At 44.9% G+C, this 19276-nt stretch overlaps 1 protein-coding gene across 8 annotated transcripts in view; it reads left to right on the forward strand.

Moving 5' to 3' along the window:
* Positions 1 to 19276, forward strand: part of ADAMTS2 (ADAM metallopeptidase with thrombospondin type 1 motif 2) — a 352434-nt gene that overhangs the window by 87506 nt on the left and 245652 nt on the right. For 3 of the 8 annotated variants that reach the window (XM_039486339.1, XM_039486340.1, XM_039486341.1), the window contains one exon: positions 15946 to 16307. The exons of 1 other annotated variant lie outside the window; for it this stretch is intronic. In XM_039486339.1, the coding sequence (XP_039342273.1) occupies positions 16074 to 16307 (234 nt within the window). In that variant the 5' untranslated portion in view covers positions 15946 to 16073. 4 more of the 8 variants (XM_039486336.1, XM_039486335.1, XM_039486337.1 and 1 more) reach the window with 3 other exon arrangements.

Consider the following 19276-nt stretch of genomic DNA (forward strand, 5'->3'; position numbering starts at 1 on the left):
TGTTTATAGAAGGGGCTTGAAGGCTGGAGTCCCCACTGAACCAGTGCAGCCCAGTTAGTGCAGTGCCCCTTTATAGTGTCTTAAGTCTGACCAGGTGTGAAATGCTTTGTTCAGTATCAGAGTCAATGCCAGTCCAGTCCTTGGTCTCTTACTGATACCAGAAACAAGATGCCAGTGGGTGTTTGGTTTTGTAATGTGGATGCCTTTTTCACTAGGAATTAGACTCAGATATATCAACTGATATGACTAAGCACCTGGGAAATGATTACTATAGACCTGTGATGGGGTAGAAGGAGGGGGTTGCCCCTTCATTTCTTTCCCCTGGCTCTCACTGAGTCCTGGTAACCATGGGATTCTGCAAGCTCTTCTGAACAAGAGGATGTGATGTGGCTCAGTGGGCACCTTGGGCCTTTCCAACCAGAAGATAAAACCCCAATGTACACAATGATCATTAACAATTGACCAGAGCCTAATCTTGCCCAAAATTCAAAATGGGGAGGTGGTTTAGAATTTGTTACTCTTCACCTAAAGATAAGTATTTTATGTAGTTTAATAAAACTGTAAGGTTAGATACATGCTAACTGGCACAACTGTTTCCTATTAAGGACTAACATTTTCTGTTGGGCTAGATGAGTTTGAACATCTGTGAACTCATGCGCCACTCTGGAAGAAATACATGTATCTCAATAAGCCTTTTCCAAATAGGAATGCTAACATCAAATAAGCAGGGAATAAGGCTTAGCTGTTTCTTGTGACTGATTTCTCTATCCTCTCAGTCAAAATATCCCTCTTATCCAGAGCTGGGAGCCACAGGAGGTCCCCCAGGGTTCACTGCTCTGTCTTCAAATCTGCATTGGAGAATGAAATACTCCTTGCACACATGAACATAGACTGATGATAAGAAGCTATTCTTGTGCCAAAGAGAGAATTTCTGACTGACACAGACAAGATGCCTAGACCATCCTCCCTCACAGATTCTATAGTTCTCATAAGCTGCCACCAAAGGAAGACAGACCTCATAAGTTATCAGTGGAAACATTTGTTTAAAAATGTGAAACACATAAGAACAGCCATACTGGGTCAGACCAAAGGTCCATCTATCTCAGTATCCTATCTTCCGACAGTGGCCAATGCCAGGTGTCAGAGAGGGAATGAACAGAACAGGTAATCATCATGTGATCCATCCCCTGTTGCCCATTCACAGCTTCTGGCAAACAGAGGCTTAGGGACACCATCCCTGTCTATCCTGGCTAATAGCCATTGATGGACCTATCCTCCATGAACTTATCTAGTTCTTTTTTTAACCTGTTAGTCTTAGCCTTCACAACATCCTCTGGCAAGGAGTTCCACAGGTTGATTGTGCATTGTATGAAAAAATACTTCCTTTTGTTTGTTTTAAACCTGCTTGGGTTTGGTTGATCACTGAGATGCCATCTTTTATGTAACATCACATCATTTCTATGGAAGTGAAAACTCATCAGTAAAACCTTATATCTCAGTTTAACTACTTTGAACTTCAAACAGCACAATACCAACAATTTATTCACAACGTCCAGGGAAGTAAACAGCTAGGACATACATTTCAGTAGGTAGATTTCACATTTTTTCACTGCTCACTTTGCTTTCTGCTTTATAGGATTTATTTTCTGTCTGACTATGAAATGCCCTTGAATAACTTTCAGTAGCTCCATATTAGAGGATCAAACATTAAGTACAGAAAGCCAAATAATGGGAAAACATTCTTGTAAACTTAATCTAGTGTATAGACATTGAGTCTGATTCTGATATTATCAACACCCATTTCACACTGGGGACACTGCACTGAGTATACTGGGGTTGCTCCTGATTTACACTACAATAAAAGGGTGGAACAATCACATCTTTCTGACATTCTGCAATCAATGCAATGAACCAGATAGCCAGGAAGGCTGCTAACTAGCTTTCAGGTCACAAAATGAACCTTGTGATCTACTTGTCACTGTTGGTTAAAATTGCAGCAGACATCAGCCATAGAATTGCTGAAAGTTAAATATTTGCATTAATTGATTTTATTACATTTGTGGAAATGAGAAAAGGTAATTAGAAACATTCATATTTCTCTTTGTGCCCCAGGGGCATGGAATGCTTAATACGTGATCTGTATTTGCTGGAAAAAGCAGGCTTTTCCACAGCTTTGTTTCCAGGTGTAAATTGTTTTATTATGCCTTCTAAATTTGTTTCCTTAATGTCCATTGATATCCACTTGCCTTACTATTTCCACCCTACTGGCCGTAGCAGTTCAGCAGCAATCCCCCTTGTACCACAATGGTTCTCTTTTTGTATGAATCAAGTTTTATTACTTTTTAAGGAAAACATACAATGTGCCTGCTCAAGTAAGGGCTATTTGTATTACAGATGAGACCCTAATGCATCATTTATAGAATGCACCGAGGAGCAGCCAGTATTGTTTTACTATATGCACTTCAATAATGGCCCATCTTTTACTAAAGATTTTGCAAGCTGTTCTCATTACTGACATTTAGCACTAGGTTCACAGTCACCCTACCCTGCACTTTAAGGACACCAATCTCCCACTGCAATCAGTTGGGGTGCTGGGTATACCAGGAATGAAGGGTTGGGCCCTAAATTCTGCCCTAGGGAGGAGAATGAAAATGATCCTAGCTCCACTCTGTAGTGTTCCCAAAGACCTGAATTTCCTTAATTTCCTAATGCCAGTGATGCATGTTGCTTACTCTAGTACAGGGGTAGGCAACCTATGGCACGGGTGCCGAAGGCGGCACGCGAGCTGATTTTCAGTGACACTCACACTGCCCGGGTCTTGGGGCAGGGGGCTCTGCATTTTAATTTAATTTTAAATGACGCTTCTTAAACATTTTAAAAACCTAATTTACTTTACAGACAACAATAGTTAGTTATATATTATAGACTTATAGAAAGAGACCTTCTAAAAACGTTAAAATGTATGACTGGCACGCGACACTTTAAATTAGAGTGAATGAATGAAGACTCGGCACAGCGCTTCTGAAAGGTTGCCGACCTCTGCTCTAGTATATGTTTTATTGAACAGTTCCCTTCCCCACACTCCTCTATCCCAACCAGTGAAGGGCCAAGTAGGAGCTAAGGCAATTTCAGACTCCCCAGATGTTACCTCCTTCATGCACAGATGCAGAGACTGGAGCTAAAGGAAATTTAATTTGCTACATGGGCAGTAGTGATAGCTAATGCCTGCTCTTGTGAGAGAAGGAGAAAGATGGAGATGAGTGAGGCACATATCCATCAATTTTCCACCTCCCCATTGACTTTGACCCCCCCAGTCATCAATAAACATTTCTGTTTGTAACCATTGTGCTCCTGTGGTAGGCTGAACTTCTTCCAGAGCAGGTGACTCTCTCACTGAGTCAGACTTCATGAACTCCCAGAATTTATTTGGCTCAGATACTCTCTTGTACCTTCTCCTTTCCTGTCACCAAGGTACTTTAACAGCAAGCTACAGAAACAGTGTCACCTCCATGACCGAAGAAAAACCACTTCAAATATGAGCTTCTGGTTGGCAGTATATTTTCCTTAACCTAATTTGTAAGGACTTATCTCTGAGTCAAGTGCGGGTACCATCAAATGAACTCAATATCTCTGCTTCTGCTTAAGGCTTTAACTCCTCTCCAAAGATACAATTAGTTACAGTTTTCTCCCTTTCAGTGTTAAGGCTCTTACTAGCCCAAAAGGCATGATTTTAAAAATTAAATAAATAAAACATGTAGCTTCAATTTCTAAGTTGCAAGTGCACCTGCATCCTTTGAGCTGGCAATATAAGGTGGTGAGATAGGAGAAGGGAAGAGCTTGTCTCTCATTGCTACGGGAAATGAAAAGTTATTTGCCTCATTGTCTGTAAATATAAAGAACAAAAAACTCAAAATATGTTTTAAAAAATTGTTCAGAATTGCAGGATGACTTAAAGTATGAGCAGTGGGTAGGGCACTGGACTGGAAGTCAATCTATTCCCTCCTTTACCACCTTGGCAAATTACTTTACCCTTCTATGCCTGTTTTCCCTTCCCTCCTTTGTCTGTCTAGCCTATTTAGACTGTAAACTCTTTGCAGCAGGGACTGTTATCCTATGTGTTTATACAATGTATAACACAGAGTTCCCTATCTCCACTGCAGCTTGGAGGCACCCCTGTACTACAAAAAAAATATTCTGCAGCTGGAGAATTTCAAAAATGCTTTTTTAAAAAGGGGGATCTATTTGTAGAGGAAAAAAATCTATTTATGAAAAGACGGTATCAGACATGGGACTGCAAAACAGGAGATTTAAAAATGAAAGGTCTCTGATGGCATTGCAGCTAGTCCATCCCTCTGTGGCTACACTGCTATTTTTAGTGCACTAGCACAATCTGCTGGTGTGGGTATGTCTGTGTGAGCTGGAAATTACACCTTCCAGCTCCAGTGTAGACATGACTTTTGCCCAAAGTCACTTAGTGTATGTCAAAGCAGCAAAGAATCCTGTGGCACCTTATAGACTAACAGACGTTTTACAGCATGAGCTTTCATGGGTGAATACCCACTTCTTCGGATGCAAGAAGTGTATGTCTACACTGCAACTAGACACTTGGGGCTGGCCTGTGCCAGCTGACCCGAGCTTGCAGGTCTTAGGCTAAAGGGCTGTTTCATTGCAGTATAAATGTTCGGTCTCAGGCTAGCACCCAGGCTCTGGGACCCCTGAGGTGGAAGGTAACATAGGTCGGGCTGCAGCCCAAATGTCTACATACCCTTAGCGTGTGGCAGAGCACGGAATAGAGCTTGGCATTCACGGATTCCAGGATAGTGCTCTAACCACTGCATCATCCTTCCTCTACAGGCCTGCCGGCGGATAGCGTGGGAACACTTGTACTGCTGCTGCCCACGCAGTGGAGTAATAGGGGATTGACAGCCCTGGGTACTGACAGCCCTGGGTACTGAAATCTGGCACTAAATCTGCATTTTAAAAAAAATGAAAAAGGAAGCAAGGATTTGGCCCTTTGACTCTGTTTCCTCCTCTCAAAATAGGTATCGTATAAATTTAGAAATGGATTGGATAGTAACGAACAAGAGTTTTTCAGGAGGGAAATCAAATGTCCCAATACTAATTAGCTAAAACTAAGATCACCCAAATACTTGTATAGGAAAAGCAGGTATTCTGGGAACATGCTGGGTAAATCACATGATGAGAATGTTAATAGTGAGGCACTAAATCAGCGCAGAAGGAACCAAGGTGAAAATGAGGAGAGATTGTACTATTTATATAAAATAACCCCCAGTTATCCTAGCAATTACATGGAGATGGCTAATGAAGGGTGTGGTAACAATGAACGTTCAAGGATTATGATGAGAGAGTGAGTGAGAGAGAGAGAGAATGTAAAGGGAGATTAAGATAAAGCATTTACTTTAGACCCTGACATCAGAACTAAATGGCTGAATGAATACCAAAGATGAAGAGTTACAAGACTCAATCCTCACAGTGTATTTTAGTTATTTGGATATCGGTTAGATAGACCACTTGAAAAAGGAGTGCTAACCTGAAGTTTCAAAAATTAGAGAAATTAGCTAAAGGGGAAGCAATTTTGGACATGGCATTGGCAGACTAGGAGGGCATAAGTAGGAACTTGGCGTGAAGCATAGAATTCTGGAGAAGGCTATCAGGAATTGACTGTACTCCCTATGCTGTATTCAAGTGGGAATAAATAGGAAGTTGCATGAAAGCCTGGGAGATAACAATTTTGTGAAATTGTGTAATCCCAGAGTAGATGGATGTTCTAAGTGAGCACATGTAGACTGACTTGCACTGAGCATCTGCAGGATCAGGGGAGTGCAAGGGTGAGCTTTATGCCACCTTTACACCACTCCACTGCCTCTCAGCTTGTACCACGCAGATAAAGATCTGTTCAATTGTTTCTCTTGTTCTGTGGATTCAATTAAAACATAATTACTTGGATTAATGTTTGGAAGGCTGTCTTTAACCACGTGGATAGAAACTTTAGAGGGGAAGGATGTCCAGGGGCTAGTGCCAGGGGCTCGGTAGTGGTGGGGGTTAGTGAAACTTGGCCTGGCCACCCCTTTGTGAGGATAGAGGCTGTTGGGCCAAATTTGGGTGGAGTTGTGGCCCCATGTGCCTGTTTGTCCTCCGCCCCCTGATCTTTACAGTCCTTCCAGTGCCCATGGGCACTAGGCACCCACAGCCTCTGTGGGGAGACAGAGCAGGAGGCACCATGAATCCCCAGTTCCCAGAGGGGTGGGAGTATTGGATCTGGGCTTTTGGTACTTTCTGGGGAAGTGGAGATGCAGGAGGAGGTTTGGGTCTGGGGCTCCCAGAACCACCTGGCCCCTGGTGGTGCTGGTGCTTTTCAGCATGATTATCTCTCTGTGCAAGAGTGTGGGGCTGGGTGCAGAAAGGAGCACAAGATAGCTTGGGACTGGACAGGGGGAAAGATGTGGGCTCGGTGCAGGGCTGGGAAGGGAGACCTCTAGGCCTCCACCCTAGGAAAATTCTGGCTGCGCCCGTGGTTGGCGCACTAGCCTGAAACTTGGGAGACCTGGGTTCAAGCCCATGCTCGGTCACAGACTTCCTATGTAACCTTGGCCAAGTCACTTAACTGATAGCTCCCCACTGTGAAATGGAGATGGTGGTACTTCCCACAACACCCATGGGAAATGGTGGATAAGTACATTACAGAGTGAGGAGCTAAGAACCTAGAGCCATGTAAGCATAACAAATAACTTACATTTAAATTATGTTGAAATCACCAGGGAAGTGCTGGCTCAGTCTGGCCCTTGATATACTGAAAGTAAAGTCTGACAGAAACACCCATATGATCTATGTTGCATGAACATAAGACTGTTCTGCTATGCAGAGCTGATTCAGCCAGTGCCACCAAAGCTGCAACCAAAGGGACTTTTCTAGTGTTACGTTTACCACTAATGCTACAGTATTCCATGTTGTGGAATACAAACTGAAACCCCACAGGAATTGGGATGTATTATTGCCAGGAGCACATCATGGCAATGATTGCCAGGAGCACATCTTTCCTCCTCTTGTTTATCAGGAAACCAAAATCCATTGTTTCCCATACCCACTCCACAAATGCACATGCCATTAGGGACATGTTATCTGTTCACTCCTCTACTACTCATCTTGACCCCCTAAAAGATTGCACTGCAAAGGAATTTGTGGCAGATGAAGTGGGAGAAGGTCACATACTAAATCTTAGGTCTTGGAGTTAGGAGGCTCCATCAAATGCCTACATAAAAGGGTCCATCCTTGCATGAACATCCTTGCTAATAAGGGAAAATCCATCCAGAGCATATAGCCTATGCTTCACCCAAGTCCTAACATTGGACTCAACTTGTACCCAAGAGCCTATGTGGGCCCCCTGCGCTGAGCTGAATTTCATCCTTCATCCATTTAGGTTTTTTGCAATATTGTAATTTTCTTTTGCTCCTCTAGCCCAGTGGTCTCCAAACTTTTTTGATCGTGCACCCCATCAGTAAAAAAATGTTGAGCATGCACCCCCAATATATGTATATTTATTTATTTATAAATTATATGCATGTACTACTATACTAATATATTATCTACATTATAAAACATACAAAAATAGAAATTAAAAAAGGATGAGAAAGATGAGAAACAATATTTTTAAAATTTTTATTGTATTTTATTTATTAATGGTACAAAACCTTTTTGCGCTCTCAAAAATTATTAATATTTTTTAGTGAGCAATGTGATTGAATATGCTTCATTATTTCTGAAAATCTTGGTTTAACACTTTGTGATACAGTGATTCGAAGGTCTGGATTAGGGCTAGGGTGCGGGAGGGCACTCAGAGTGGGGGTGTGGGATCTGGGAGGGAGTTAGGGTGCGGGGGGGTGCTCAGAGTGGGGGGTGCGGGGTCTGGGAGGGAGTTAGGGGGCAGGAGGGTGTTCAGGGTGGGGGGTGCGGTGTCTGGGAGGGAGTTAGGGTGCTCAGGGTGGGGGGTGCGGGGTCTGGGAGGGAGTTAGGGTGCGGGAGGGCACTCAGGGTGGGGGGTGCGGGATCTGGGAGGGTGCTCAGGGTGGAGGTGGGGGAGGAGGCTCAGGGCTGGGGCAGGCAGGAGGTGCAGAGCACTTACCTTGGGCAGCTCCTGTTTGGTGCAGGGGGTGTGCAGGTGGCTTAGCACAGTGCGGCACCACCTCCATGGCCTCGATTTCTGGGGGCCACAATTCTGGGAGCTACCCCCCGCCCTGGGCAGGGCCACCTGGAATGCAGGGACTGCAGGGCCCTGGGCTAAGGGAGCCCCCCGGCCCTGGCCTGCAGCTCTAAAGCCCCTTTTGGAATGCGGCCCTGCGAGCACGGGCTGGAGGACTCAGGAGAAGCAGGGGCAGCCGCGCAGCCAGCGGCCGGAGAGAAGTGGCGCTTCTCTCCAGCTGGCATTGAAGGGGAAAGCGCCGCTTCTTTCCGGCCGCTGGCTGCACGGCTGCCCCTGCTCCTCCAGGGGCCGGAGGACTCAGGGCCACACTCTGAAAGGGGCTTTAGAGCTGCAGGCCTGGGCCCCAGGGCCCCCTTAGCCCAGGGCCCTGCAGCCCCTAAAGCCCCTGCGTTCTGGGTGGCCCTGCCTGCGGGGGAGCGGAGCAGCTTCCCTGCTCGCTCATTCCCTCCCTTCTCCGGCTGCCCCCGCCCCCGGTGGCGCTCCTCCGGCCGTGCCCCCAATGGATCGTCTTGCGTGCACCCCGCTTTGGAGACCACTGCTCTAGCCAGTTGCTTTTATTGCTATTGTTGCTTCTATGAGGGTTTCTTTAGCTACCTCTTTCTCACTGACATGTTTCTCCGGCGCTGGAAATGGTTAGTCCTGCTGTCACCTTTCTTAGAAATGAGTGGAAATGAGTCTATCAAAAAACAAACAAACAAAAAAACCCTTGAACATTCACACTGATGTACTAACTTCTGCATCAGGCCCCACTTTGAGTTGTGTTTCTTTTTGTCATTGAACTCAGACTAGTGGGAGGGGAGAGAAGGACAGGGCTGTTTCATTTTAGCTTTTTGGCATGCGGTGCTGCAAAATACGTTTTAAATACATGTGTTAGGTGGTGTATAGTACTGCCACGTATCAGGGATAAAAAGGGTTCAAACAACAGAGGGCCTAGAAATTTCAAGCGTGGAGGAAACGAACTGGCACAGAACTTTAATTTTTCTTCCTTTTAATTAAGATTTATAATGTCACATAACTGGTATGTATACATATGGCTAGGAGTGAAAGCAGAAAAACATGATCTGCATGAAAACCACAAGCAGCTGATCTATAGTTCTTTCACATAAAAGTACTAAAGTCACCAATAACAGGGTTAGAAATAAAGTTTCTCCCCAGCCTTGTGGGAGAATCTTTGGAGTAAGAACTAGGGACCATGTCATGCCATTAGATTTTAAGCAGAACTCCCCCTAGGAATTTCATTGGGGGGGGGGGGAATTTTGCTTAAAAACTGATGGACTAATGCCCCTTGGAGAAGGTATAGAACATAAGAATGGCCATAATGGGTCAGGCCAAAGGTCCATCTAGCCCAGTATCCTACCTTCCAACAGTGGCCAATGACAGGTGCCCCAGAGGGAATGAACAGAACAGGGAATCATCAAGTGAGCCATCCCCTGTCGCCCATTCCCAGCTTCTGGCAAACAAATGCAATATAATGCCAGAAAGACTCCCTCCACCCCACACCCAGAAATTTTCCTTTCAACAACATAAACTGATTTCTCCTCTATAACAAATAAGGTTTTTGAACTCTCAGGAACAGAGTGCGGAATGCTCTATATTTATATTTAAAAACATTCTCGCAAAGCAGCAGCTAGTGCCATAAATTAAAGACACTTGCATTTTACTGAGCTAAGTAAAATGTGCTACAAGAAAGAAATAGTGCCCTGCACCCTCAGACCAGTCACCACCTTCCACTCTTATGAAAAACTGGTATTACCAGGACTCTCAGAGGCGTGAGCTCGAATAGGCTGAATACTGGGGCCTTTACTCCAGCTGAAATTGATGGTAGTTTTTCTGAACAAAGACTTAAGGATTTCATTTAATGAAAAATTAAGCCCAGATTTAGAATAGAGGTAAAGCTCAAGGGGTGCAAGTCTCAGGCTGAACTTGGCCAATTCTGTCATAATTTTGTTAAAATGTTTTATGTTGGAGCCTGGCAGCAAAGGAAGTGGCCTCTACCTTCATTAGACACAGCAGAGCTGTTGGTGGTAGGTGGCTTGGTTAATCTGGACTTCCTACACTAGATTACTCAGTCAAGTGCTTCTTGCTGCAAGGCTTCATGTTGTGGAGGATATATCAGTTTGGACAGAGCTACCTGCTATGGTGGTGTTAGAACAGCATCTTAATGGGACAAGTACAACAGCATCTTGCATTTCAGCTCATGTCAGTCATTAAGGCTCTGGTCTTGGACGTGCCTGGGGCCACTGCCATTGACTACAACAGGACCAAGATTTCACCCATTAACTTCAATGGAACTATGATGATTTATAGCAGCTAAGGCTCTGGCCTCATCACTTGACACTGAGGCCATGTCTACACTACAAAATTAAGTCAACCTACTTTTTTTCTGGCATACAGCAGTAATTACATAGCTTGTGCATGTCTATGCTTTGCTCCTTGTGCCAGCAATGTGCATCCTCACCAGGACCGCTTGTATCAATTGTACTGTCAGCATGGGGCACTGTGGGAAGGCTCCTGAAAGCCAGTAACAGTTGACAGATGCAACATAGTGTCTATGCTGACACTGTGGTCTGGTCTACACTGGCGGGGGGGGGGGTGTCGATCTAAGGTACGCAACTTCAGCTACGTGAATAGTGTAGCTGAAGTCGAAGTACCTTAGCTCGAATTACTTACCGTCCTCACGGCGCGGGATCGACGTCCGCGGCTCCCCATGTCGACTCCGTACCGCCATTTGCGTTGGTGGCGTTCCGGAGTCGACAGGAGCACGTTCGGGGTTCGATATATCGCGTCTAGATGAGACGCGATATATCCAACTCCGAGAAATCGATTGCTACCCGCCGATCCGGCGGGTAGTGAAGACGTACCCTGTGTTACCCTAACTACATCGACTTTGACTCTACACTGCTGGAGGAGGTGGAGTTATTAAGTTGGTGTAGCTGGGAAGTTATGTCAGTGGGAGCAAAATTTAAGTGTAGACACTTCCATAGTTAGGCTGACATAAGCTGCTTTGTATCAGCCTAACTCTGTAGTGTAGATCAGACCTGACAATCTTACCAACTATCAATTTGTTTCCATTCTCCCTTTTCCTAAGTTACAGAGAAGGTTATAGGCAAAGCAGTTCAGGAGGCACCAGCAACCAATGGATTTCCCTTGATTTTCTTTGGCTGTGGTAAGACAATAACAGCTGCATGTGAAACTTATTTGCTCCATAGAGAAACTTGTGGAAGGCTTATTGGTATCTTACTCTTCCTTGCTTATGTCATTGCTCTTCAATGCAGCTGTTATCCATATTAAGCAGATTTGCTAACCTCCAACTCTTCCAATTCGATTCCATCTCAATTAACACAACCCTCTTCTTGGCCAGTCCATGTGTTGTATTTCCACAGCATCTGCTGTCACTGTATTCTCTCTCTCTCTCTGAGGCACATGCATGTGAGACCTTTGGTAATAAACATATGGCCTGTTCATGTTCCCCTCAAAGTCAATGGCAGAACCTCCACTGATTTAAGTCAGAGCAAGACTGGATCTACGGACTCTAAAGGAACCATCTCACTTTAAAATACAAGCCCAATAAAAATAAAGCTGGAGCTTTACCAGCCATGGAGTTGTACTGATGAGCATATATAGGATTTTCAGTAAGAGAAGCTGCTCAATATTAGCTCACAAAAAAACAAACAAACAGGGAAATCTATTGCAAAAGCTTCCCCCAAAGAAAAGGGCATCCAAGAAAAACACTAAAGAGAAGATTGATATGTATAGTTTATAAGTGGTTCTGCTCTTACAGGTATCTATCAACCCCCTTCCCTTTTTACCAGCTTTAAAGATCAGACTACCCAAAAACAGAGGAGGGAAAAACATAGGGATATAGACCAGGAGTTCTCAAACTGTGGGTCATGACCCCCCGAGTGGGTTGCAAGGTTATTATGTGGGGGGTCGTGAGCTGTCAGCCTCCACCCCCAAACCCTGCTTCACTTCTATCATTTATAATAGTGTTTAATATTAAAGTGGTTTTAATGTATAAGGGGGCAGGGGTTGCACACAGAGGCTTGCTGTGCGAAAGGGGTCACCCATACAAAAGTTTGAGAGCCACTGATATAGACATTGCCAGACTGGATCAGAAGTGAGGTCCATCTTCTCCTGTACCCTGTCTCCCACACTGACCAGTACCAGATGTTTTTTACAGTCTTGTTCTACTCCAATATTTCTACTTTTGGGGCTTGGTCCTACACCCTTCCCACAGAGTGTAAGCCCAGTGGAGTCAAAGGGGTTAATAATGTAAAGGCTGCAGGACTGGGCCCTTAATCATGCAGAGTAGCAATAAACAGGGATAGCTGGTGCTCTGCTATGCAATATATATATATATTTTTCCCCACCAGTGAAAACTTGCTCCAGGAAACCATCAAATGCAAACAATCCTTGGGATGTAAAACATGCAAATACACCTATGACTCAATCTACTATGCGTGAGACCCCAAACCATGACAACAAAGAGGCAAAGCCTTCTAGACTACTGCAAAATTGGCCAGTAAACTGATGAAAATAGTAAATAATCCTGAAAGTAAACATTGTATATTTATTCAACTGCTATACTAAAGTCACATGTAAACATTGGGCCCTCAGGCTGTCTGTGTCCAGGTAGCAAAATTATTATGGCAAGAATGTAACTTATTTTCTTTACATAAAAATCACAGTTAATAATTATTTATTATTTGCATTACAATAGCACCTAGAGACTCCTTGCAAGATCAGGGCTCCATTGTGCTAAATGCTGTACTAACAGTCCTTGCACCAAATAATTTACAATCTAAATATTCTCCAGCTGCTCCCAAGAAATGTTCTGCTCCAAATGTATTATATCCAGGTGAAACTCTGTGATTTTGATTTGCATTAGTCCATGTCATTATTTTCTTCAGTTCTGATCTTTACAGTTCCAAATGAATCTGAGACTCAAGTAAAAACATCTGAACATCACCTGGCTTTGCATGAAAAAGTTGCTTGTTTTTCATGCAAATCCTTGGATTAATACCAGGGTTGCTCTGTCTCTGTTTTTGATGAAAACATTTTGCACAACTCTACTTGTTGCTGATAAACTGCAAATGGGGAGGAAAATGTGTGTGTGGGGTGGATGTGTATTTAAATAAGTGTTTAGATTTATTTAGTAATACTGAGAATTTCTAGCGGCTGTAGCAGCTAATCCGACTACTTGGACAATTAGACGTGTCCTTCAATTTATAAAGTGTTTGAGATGGGAGCTAACTTGTGCGGCCAAGTTGAGACCCAAAGAAGATAAGCTTCCCTGAAGGGGAGGTCAAGTTTGGTGTCTTCCAGAGAGCGGACTGAGTCGCCAAATTGAGATGTGGGCCCAACTTCCCCCGAATGTGCTCGGTGTAGGGACCTGGTCCACGTCTTCAGATCCGTGAGGAACATAAACCCATGGGGAAAAGGAGCGTGCGCGCCCCTCATCTTGCTGCGCAAGCTCTAGCATAATGTCAGGACTCCATAAATAGCAAGAGCTTGGCGCAGACTGAGGGTCCGAGCTGGGCGCCTTGGGACAGTAACTTGAGCGCATTAGGACCTGGAGGGAGCGGGGCGCTCACTACTCTGTGGGCTGCTGCGAGCGAAGAGTCAAGGGCAAAGAAACGTGGCTGTCGAAGCGGTGGGTGGGGAAGCGTCCCGCAGCCAGAGTTGGATCCAGGAGGGAGGGGAGCCCCGGGCCGGCTGCCAGGGCTCGCTCCGGAGCAGGGCTGCGCTGGGTGGCAGCGCCTCTGTCAATCAGCCTGACTCCACTCCCGCACGCCCTGTGTTCTCCTGTGCTGCGCTCCAGCTGCCTCCTCGTGTCTCTGCTTCGCTGCGAGCTCAGAGAGCGGCGGCCGCTGCTGCTGCTGCTGCTGGGTGCATGCACCGGGGGACCGGAGCGCGGCTGAGGCGTCCCCGGGGCGGAGGACCGGGCGGCGCCGGGCTGCCCTCAGTTGGTGCTGGGTAGCGGCGGGGAACTTTAACGCTGGCTCCAAGTGTTGGGCTCGGTCTGCGGTTCAGCTGCAATGGATCCTCCAGCGGGGATCGCCTGTCTGCTGCTCTGCTGTGCGCTCTTCCTGCCCGGGAGCGCCCTGCAGAGCTCCAGGGAGAGAGGTAGGTCCGGGGTGGGGGGGCGGCTCCATCCCTCAGACCCGCACCCCAGGGCGTCCCTAGCTATTTGGGTGCCCTGCAGCCTCCCAAGCTTCCCCCCGCCCCAGCGTCTGGGAGGCAGGAGCTGTGAGGGGGGCACTTTTGGGGCCCCACAGTGGCCCGGGGGATTAGCGGGGGGCAGGGAGCAGCCCCAGCCGTGTCGCTCGGGGGAGGGGGTTTGGGGGAAGGGATCCCCTCAACCGCTTCCCGCCGCCCGTCGGGGGGGGGGAAATCCTTCCCCCAACCTCCCCGCACTCACCGGCGGCGGGAAGCGGAGCGCCGCGGCTGGGAGCTGGCGGAGTGGAGCGGGCTGGGTTGCTCCGCTTCCCGCCCGTGCCGGTGAGTGTGGGGTCGCTGGGGGAAGAGGTGGAATAGGGGTGGGCCGGGGGAAGGGTCGGAGGTGGGGCGTTGGGAGTTGTCCAGGGCCCCACCCCACCCCCCAAGGACGGCCTTGCCCACCCCCTGCTGCCATGCCCTTGGCCTCCTCCCCCTCCCCCTCTGAAGTCCCAGCTAGCTCGCCCTGGGGCTTTCAACTCCCCTTCAACTTCTTCTGCTAATACTTTTTTTGGCGAGACTTGCAGTTGCTAACCTCTTCTGGCAGCAGCAGCAGCAAAGGGGCAGATGGGTCTGCCTCCTCCGGGGAAGGGACTTCTGGCATCTCGAGGAATGACACTTCTGTGCCAGTGTCTCTGCAGTCCCATAGCCACCCTCTGGCAGCCCCAGTGGGAGGATAAGACTCTGGAAAGAAAGGAGGCTGCGGGAGACTGGTTTAAATCCCAGATCGCATGAGAGCGTGAGTGTAGTTAGAGACAGGGTGGGAAGTGGGAACCTGGAATGAACTCTGGTTTCAATGTAACACATCTGACAGATCAGAGGTTAGTGTGTCAGATCCTGAAATTCCATGTGTAGAATAAAACACATGGTAGCAGCTTTTTTTCTTCAAACAATATGAATTTAAAAGCTCTGAAAGTTGACGAAACATTCCCGCTGGTCCCAGCCTGAGTTACCAGCTGTATATTGTCTGCTAATCACATGCTTTCAATTTGTTTAGGATTTGATCAACTTCTCCCACCGTTGTTTTTTGGGGAAACTTATTTTTGTTTATAATATCGGCATTTGCAGGTCATAAATTTAAACATTTCCTTCCCCTAACCTCTGTGTATAGGCCTGGTCAGAGGTCAGTTTAATAGACACTGAAGCATTCTCAAGGATTGTGCCAGCAGTCCCCAGAAATTCAACATCCTAGGTGATTAATGACAACAGTCTGAATAGCTCAGCTGTCTCAACTGACTTCATTTCATAAAACATCTGGAAAGGGGATGCAGGGTGCTTATTTTGTAGGAGGACTTTGCTGTCTTACATTCTCTTATAATTGCACTTTGCTCTATGTTAGGAACGAAACAGTTTGAATGACCTCTACACAGTATGTTTAGTCACACTCGTGAATGCAGTGGCCATCTCCCTTATGTAATTCTCTGATGGGGTAATGGATCATAGACTGATAATTCTAAACCAATAATTCTAAACTAATTTTTAGTTTTAATACTTTTTTTTTATCTTTAAAGATCCTATTTTGAGGAATATAGAGGAATACAGACTTGTCGTCCCAGTCAGCACAGATTCAGAAGGCAGGTTCCTATCTAACCTGGTGTCTGGACCTCCAAGGGGGCGCTTCCGAAGAGATGCTGGGGATATGCAACATGAAGCTTCAAATGAGCAAATATTTTATAATGTCACTGTTTTTGGAAGAGAGTTTCACTTCAGGCTGAGACTGAACTCTAGGCTGGTTGCCCCTGGAGCAACAATTGAATGGCAAGAGGATTCTAATGTGACTCATATTGAACCACTCCATGGGAATTGCCTATATGTTGGGGATATCACTGATTTGCCTAACGCTTCAGTTGCTATAAGCAACTGTGATGGGCTGGTAAGCTGCTTTGCTATTATACCTAATATTACTTTACTTAACTTTCCTATAATACATATATATTTAAAATGTGTTGAACTTTGTCCTTAAAACTTGCACCTCATATGCTATGATAACTATGAATTCAAATTAACTAGGTGTTCCTTAACATAGGGGTAGCTGTGTTGCAACAACAGCTGCTTTTACAGGTAGACTGGGAGCAAGTTCAGTCAGAACAGGCATGTTCTGTTACAGTAGAACAGTGGGGAGGGATAGCTCAGTGGTTTGAGCATTGGCCTGCTAAACCCAGGGTTGAGAGTTCCCTCCTTGAGGGGGGCCACTTAGGGATTTGGGGCAAAATCAGTACTTGGTCCTGCTAGTGCAGGCTGAGGGCTGGACTCGGGACCCTGAAAGGTCATTTTCCAGTTCTCTGAGAGAGGTATATCTCCATATATTATTAATAGTTAAAATAGATCGCTAAGTACTGTAACTTAGCAGTGATTTTTCATTAGAACTTACTTGAGGTTTTTAACATTTAAAAGAGGACCAAGCGTCATGTTGTGACAACATATTTAATCTTCATAATATGGCTTTTATCTTTCTCATTTCAGTTTAGGATGAGAAGGGGATTTTTAGAAGAGGAGAACATTCCAGACAGATTTGACATGTTATGCTTTTGTCTCTGATAATGAAACTTGTTCAAAGGATAGGGTCAGACCTTTACAGTTTTACAGATCTTTCACTAGAGCCAATTCTCTTGCCTAACCAAGTGATTTATGAAAAGTAGCAAAAGTGTTAAAGGATTTCACGAGGAAACTGCTCCATATCATGCATTTTACATGGCTGGGTACGTGTGAGCTTGGTATGGTTTTCCATTCTGGAACACATGGTCAGTGGCCAAACTATATCTGTTTGTGGCAGACATCTGAAAGAAGCACACACTGTGATTTTAACAGTAATTGCTATGTAGAGCAAACTTTGTTTAAATGACAAAGTGACTTTTTGGGGAGGGGGTAGTGAACTTTTAATCTATCCAATAACTTATTGGTAGACTTTTGGGTCTCATATCTTTGTGATTATTTAATTTCTATGTAGTTCTCTGCTCTTCTTAATCAACCATTTGACTCAGTTGTAGTCCATTTTTTTTTCTAGGTAGTCATAGAAAACTGTTGGTTTACAGCACCAGAACACATCTCAAAACTATAAAATGAAGTGAGAGGAAGGTCATCTCATTTACTTTTCCGTATTTCCATGCCTGTGAATCTTCTGCTCTCTTAACCGTATATGTTCTTATTTCCAGAAGTAGGCTTTAATGTTGCTGTATGATGTGGACAAGTTGCTAGGGGCTAAAGTTCCTTCAAGAAATACTCTGATAGCACATTTTTGCATCCCAAGAGCACACCAGGAAGCAGAAGATGACTTCCCCTTGCTCAGGTGGGGAGTGATTGTGCCAGCACAATACCTGGTGCAGATTAATCAACACACAATTGCAACTGCTTTGGCCAGTGCATAGCTAGGGGTAGAGCCAAAGTTCTGCCCACTCCTCACCCACTTGCAGCAGTGGGGAAGTAGCAGTCTTGTGGAGGCTGCTGTTCCTCCTGTGCTGGCTACTCACACTGATGCAGGGCATAATAGGGAGACCTGTTCCTTCTTACTCCTACACAAGTATTAGATGGGCTGCAGTCTGGCTATTAATATTTTAAGAGTCAAATATCAGTTGACTAGCAAAGAACTTGGTCGAAGCAAAGATTAGAAGCCTCTATCCCCATGGCTTTGCACCTTGTGTTGCCATTTATACTTGTGCGCAGTGGGTATATAATGCTGCTGTTTGCACAGGTGTAAATAACTTCATAAAGTGCAAGGGAGAGGATAATTGGAGCCAGTGTCTCCAGTGGTCAGTAAAGCCACCCTTCACATAATGATAGGAATAATTTTAAATAGCTAAAAGCTAGAAAACAACATTAGTTATCCAAAGAATGTCACCTGGTTGTCTAGTAGTATCAATTAGTTAGGATAAATTAAACACAATTGCATTAACAGCTGTCTGAACCTTAATGACTGACTTCTACGGAATAATATTTGAGTGAGTTAAGAGTAGGATCATCCAAGTGAAGGCATTATTTTCACTTATGTAAACCTCGTTTGTGGCCAATATGCATGGAATAAATTGATGTGACTCCATTGTACCGACTTGCAACTGCCTGTTGCACTTTATTCATTTATGCTTAATTTCAAGCTCATAAATAAAGTGCTTTCAGGACCTGGGCCTCGCTTTAGAATAATAGAAATAATATCATTACCCTGGAATACTGACCCAAATGGGATATTTTCAGCTTTTCAAATAAACATCCTGTTTTACCTTTTTGTTTGCTTTGTGTCATTGCTTAGTACTGGCTTTGGCATTTAGCTAGCAGCTGGAGACTGTTATCCTGTGACAATGTTCTACACTAGTGACTAGCTCTTTGTAAATATGGGAAAGAATTAAAAAAAATAATTTAAACTTCAGCCAAATGAGCATCAGCCAAAAGTAAAAAGCAAATGCAGAAAAATGTACATAGAAGGTGACTCAACTCCCATTAAAGTGAATGAAAAAGCTTCTGCTGACTTCTGTGGGTACTGGATTAGATCCTTAGTTACTGAGGTAAACTACCTTAATAGAATACTTATTAAGATTTCAAGCTAGGTTGAAATACTGTGGGCTAGTTTCTTATCTGGGTCCATAATTAATATGCTGGGTTCTGTCCAGAATTCTTATTTCCCCCCTGTCCATTAGGGAAACTAACATGTTAAAGAGAGAGAGAGTCTAGTGGTCTGAAGATAGGAATGAGAGCTAGCAAATTCTAATCTGGCTCTGACATGGATTTGCCCAAGGTCACATAATGTCTGTGCCTTCATTCATCCACTTCTAAATGGATAAATTTAGACCCTAAATAATTTAGGACAGACTATCACCTATATCTGTTTGTACAGTGCCTAGATAACTTAGGTCT

The sequence above is a fragment of the Mauremys reevesii genome, linkage group 8 (assembly GCF_016161935.1).
Source record: "Mauremys reevesii isolate NIE-2019 linkage group 8, ASM1616193v1, whole genome shotgun sequence".
Taxonomy (NCBI): domain Eukaryota; kingdom Metazoa; phylum Chordata; order Testudines; family Geoemydidae; genus Mauremys; species Mauremys reevesii.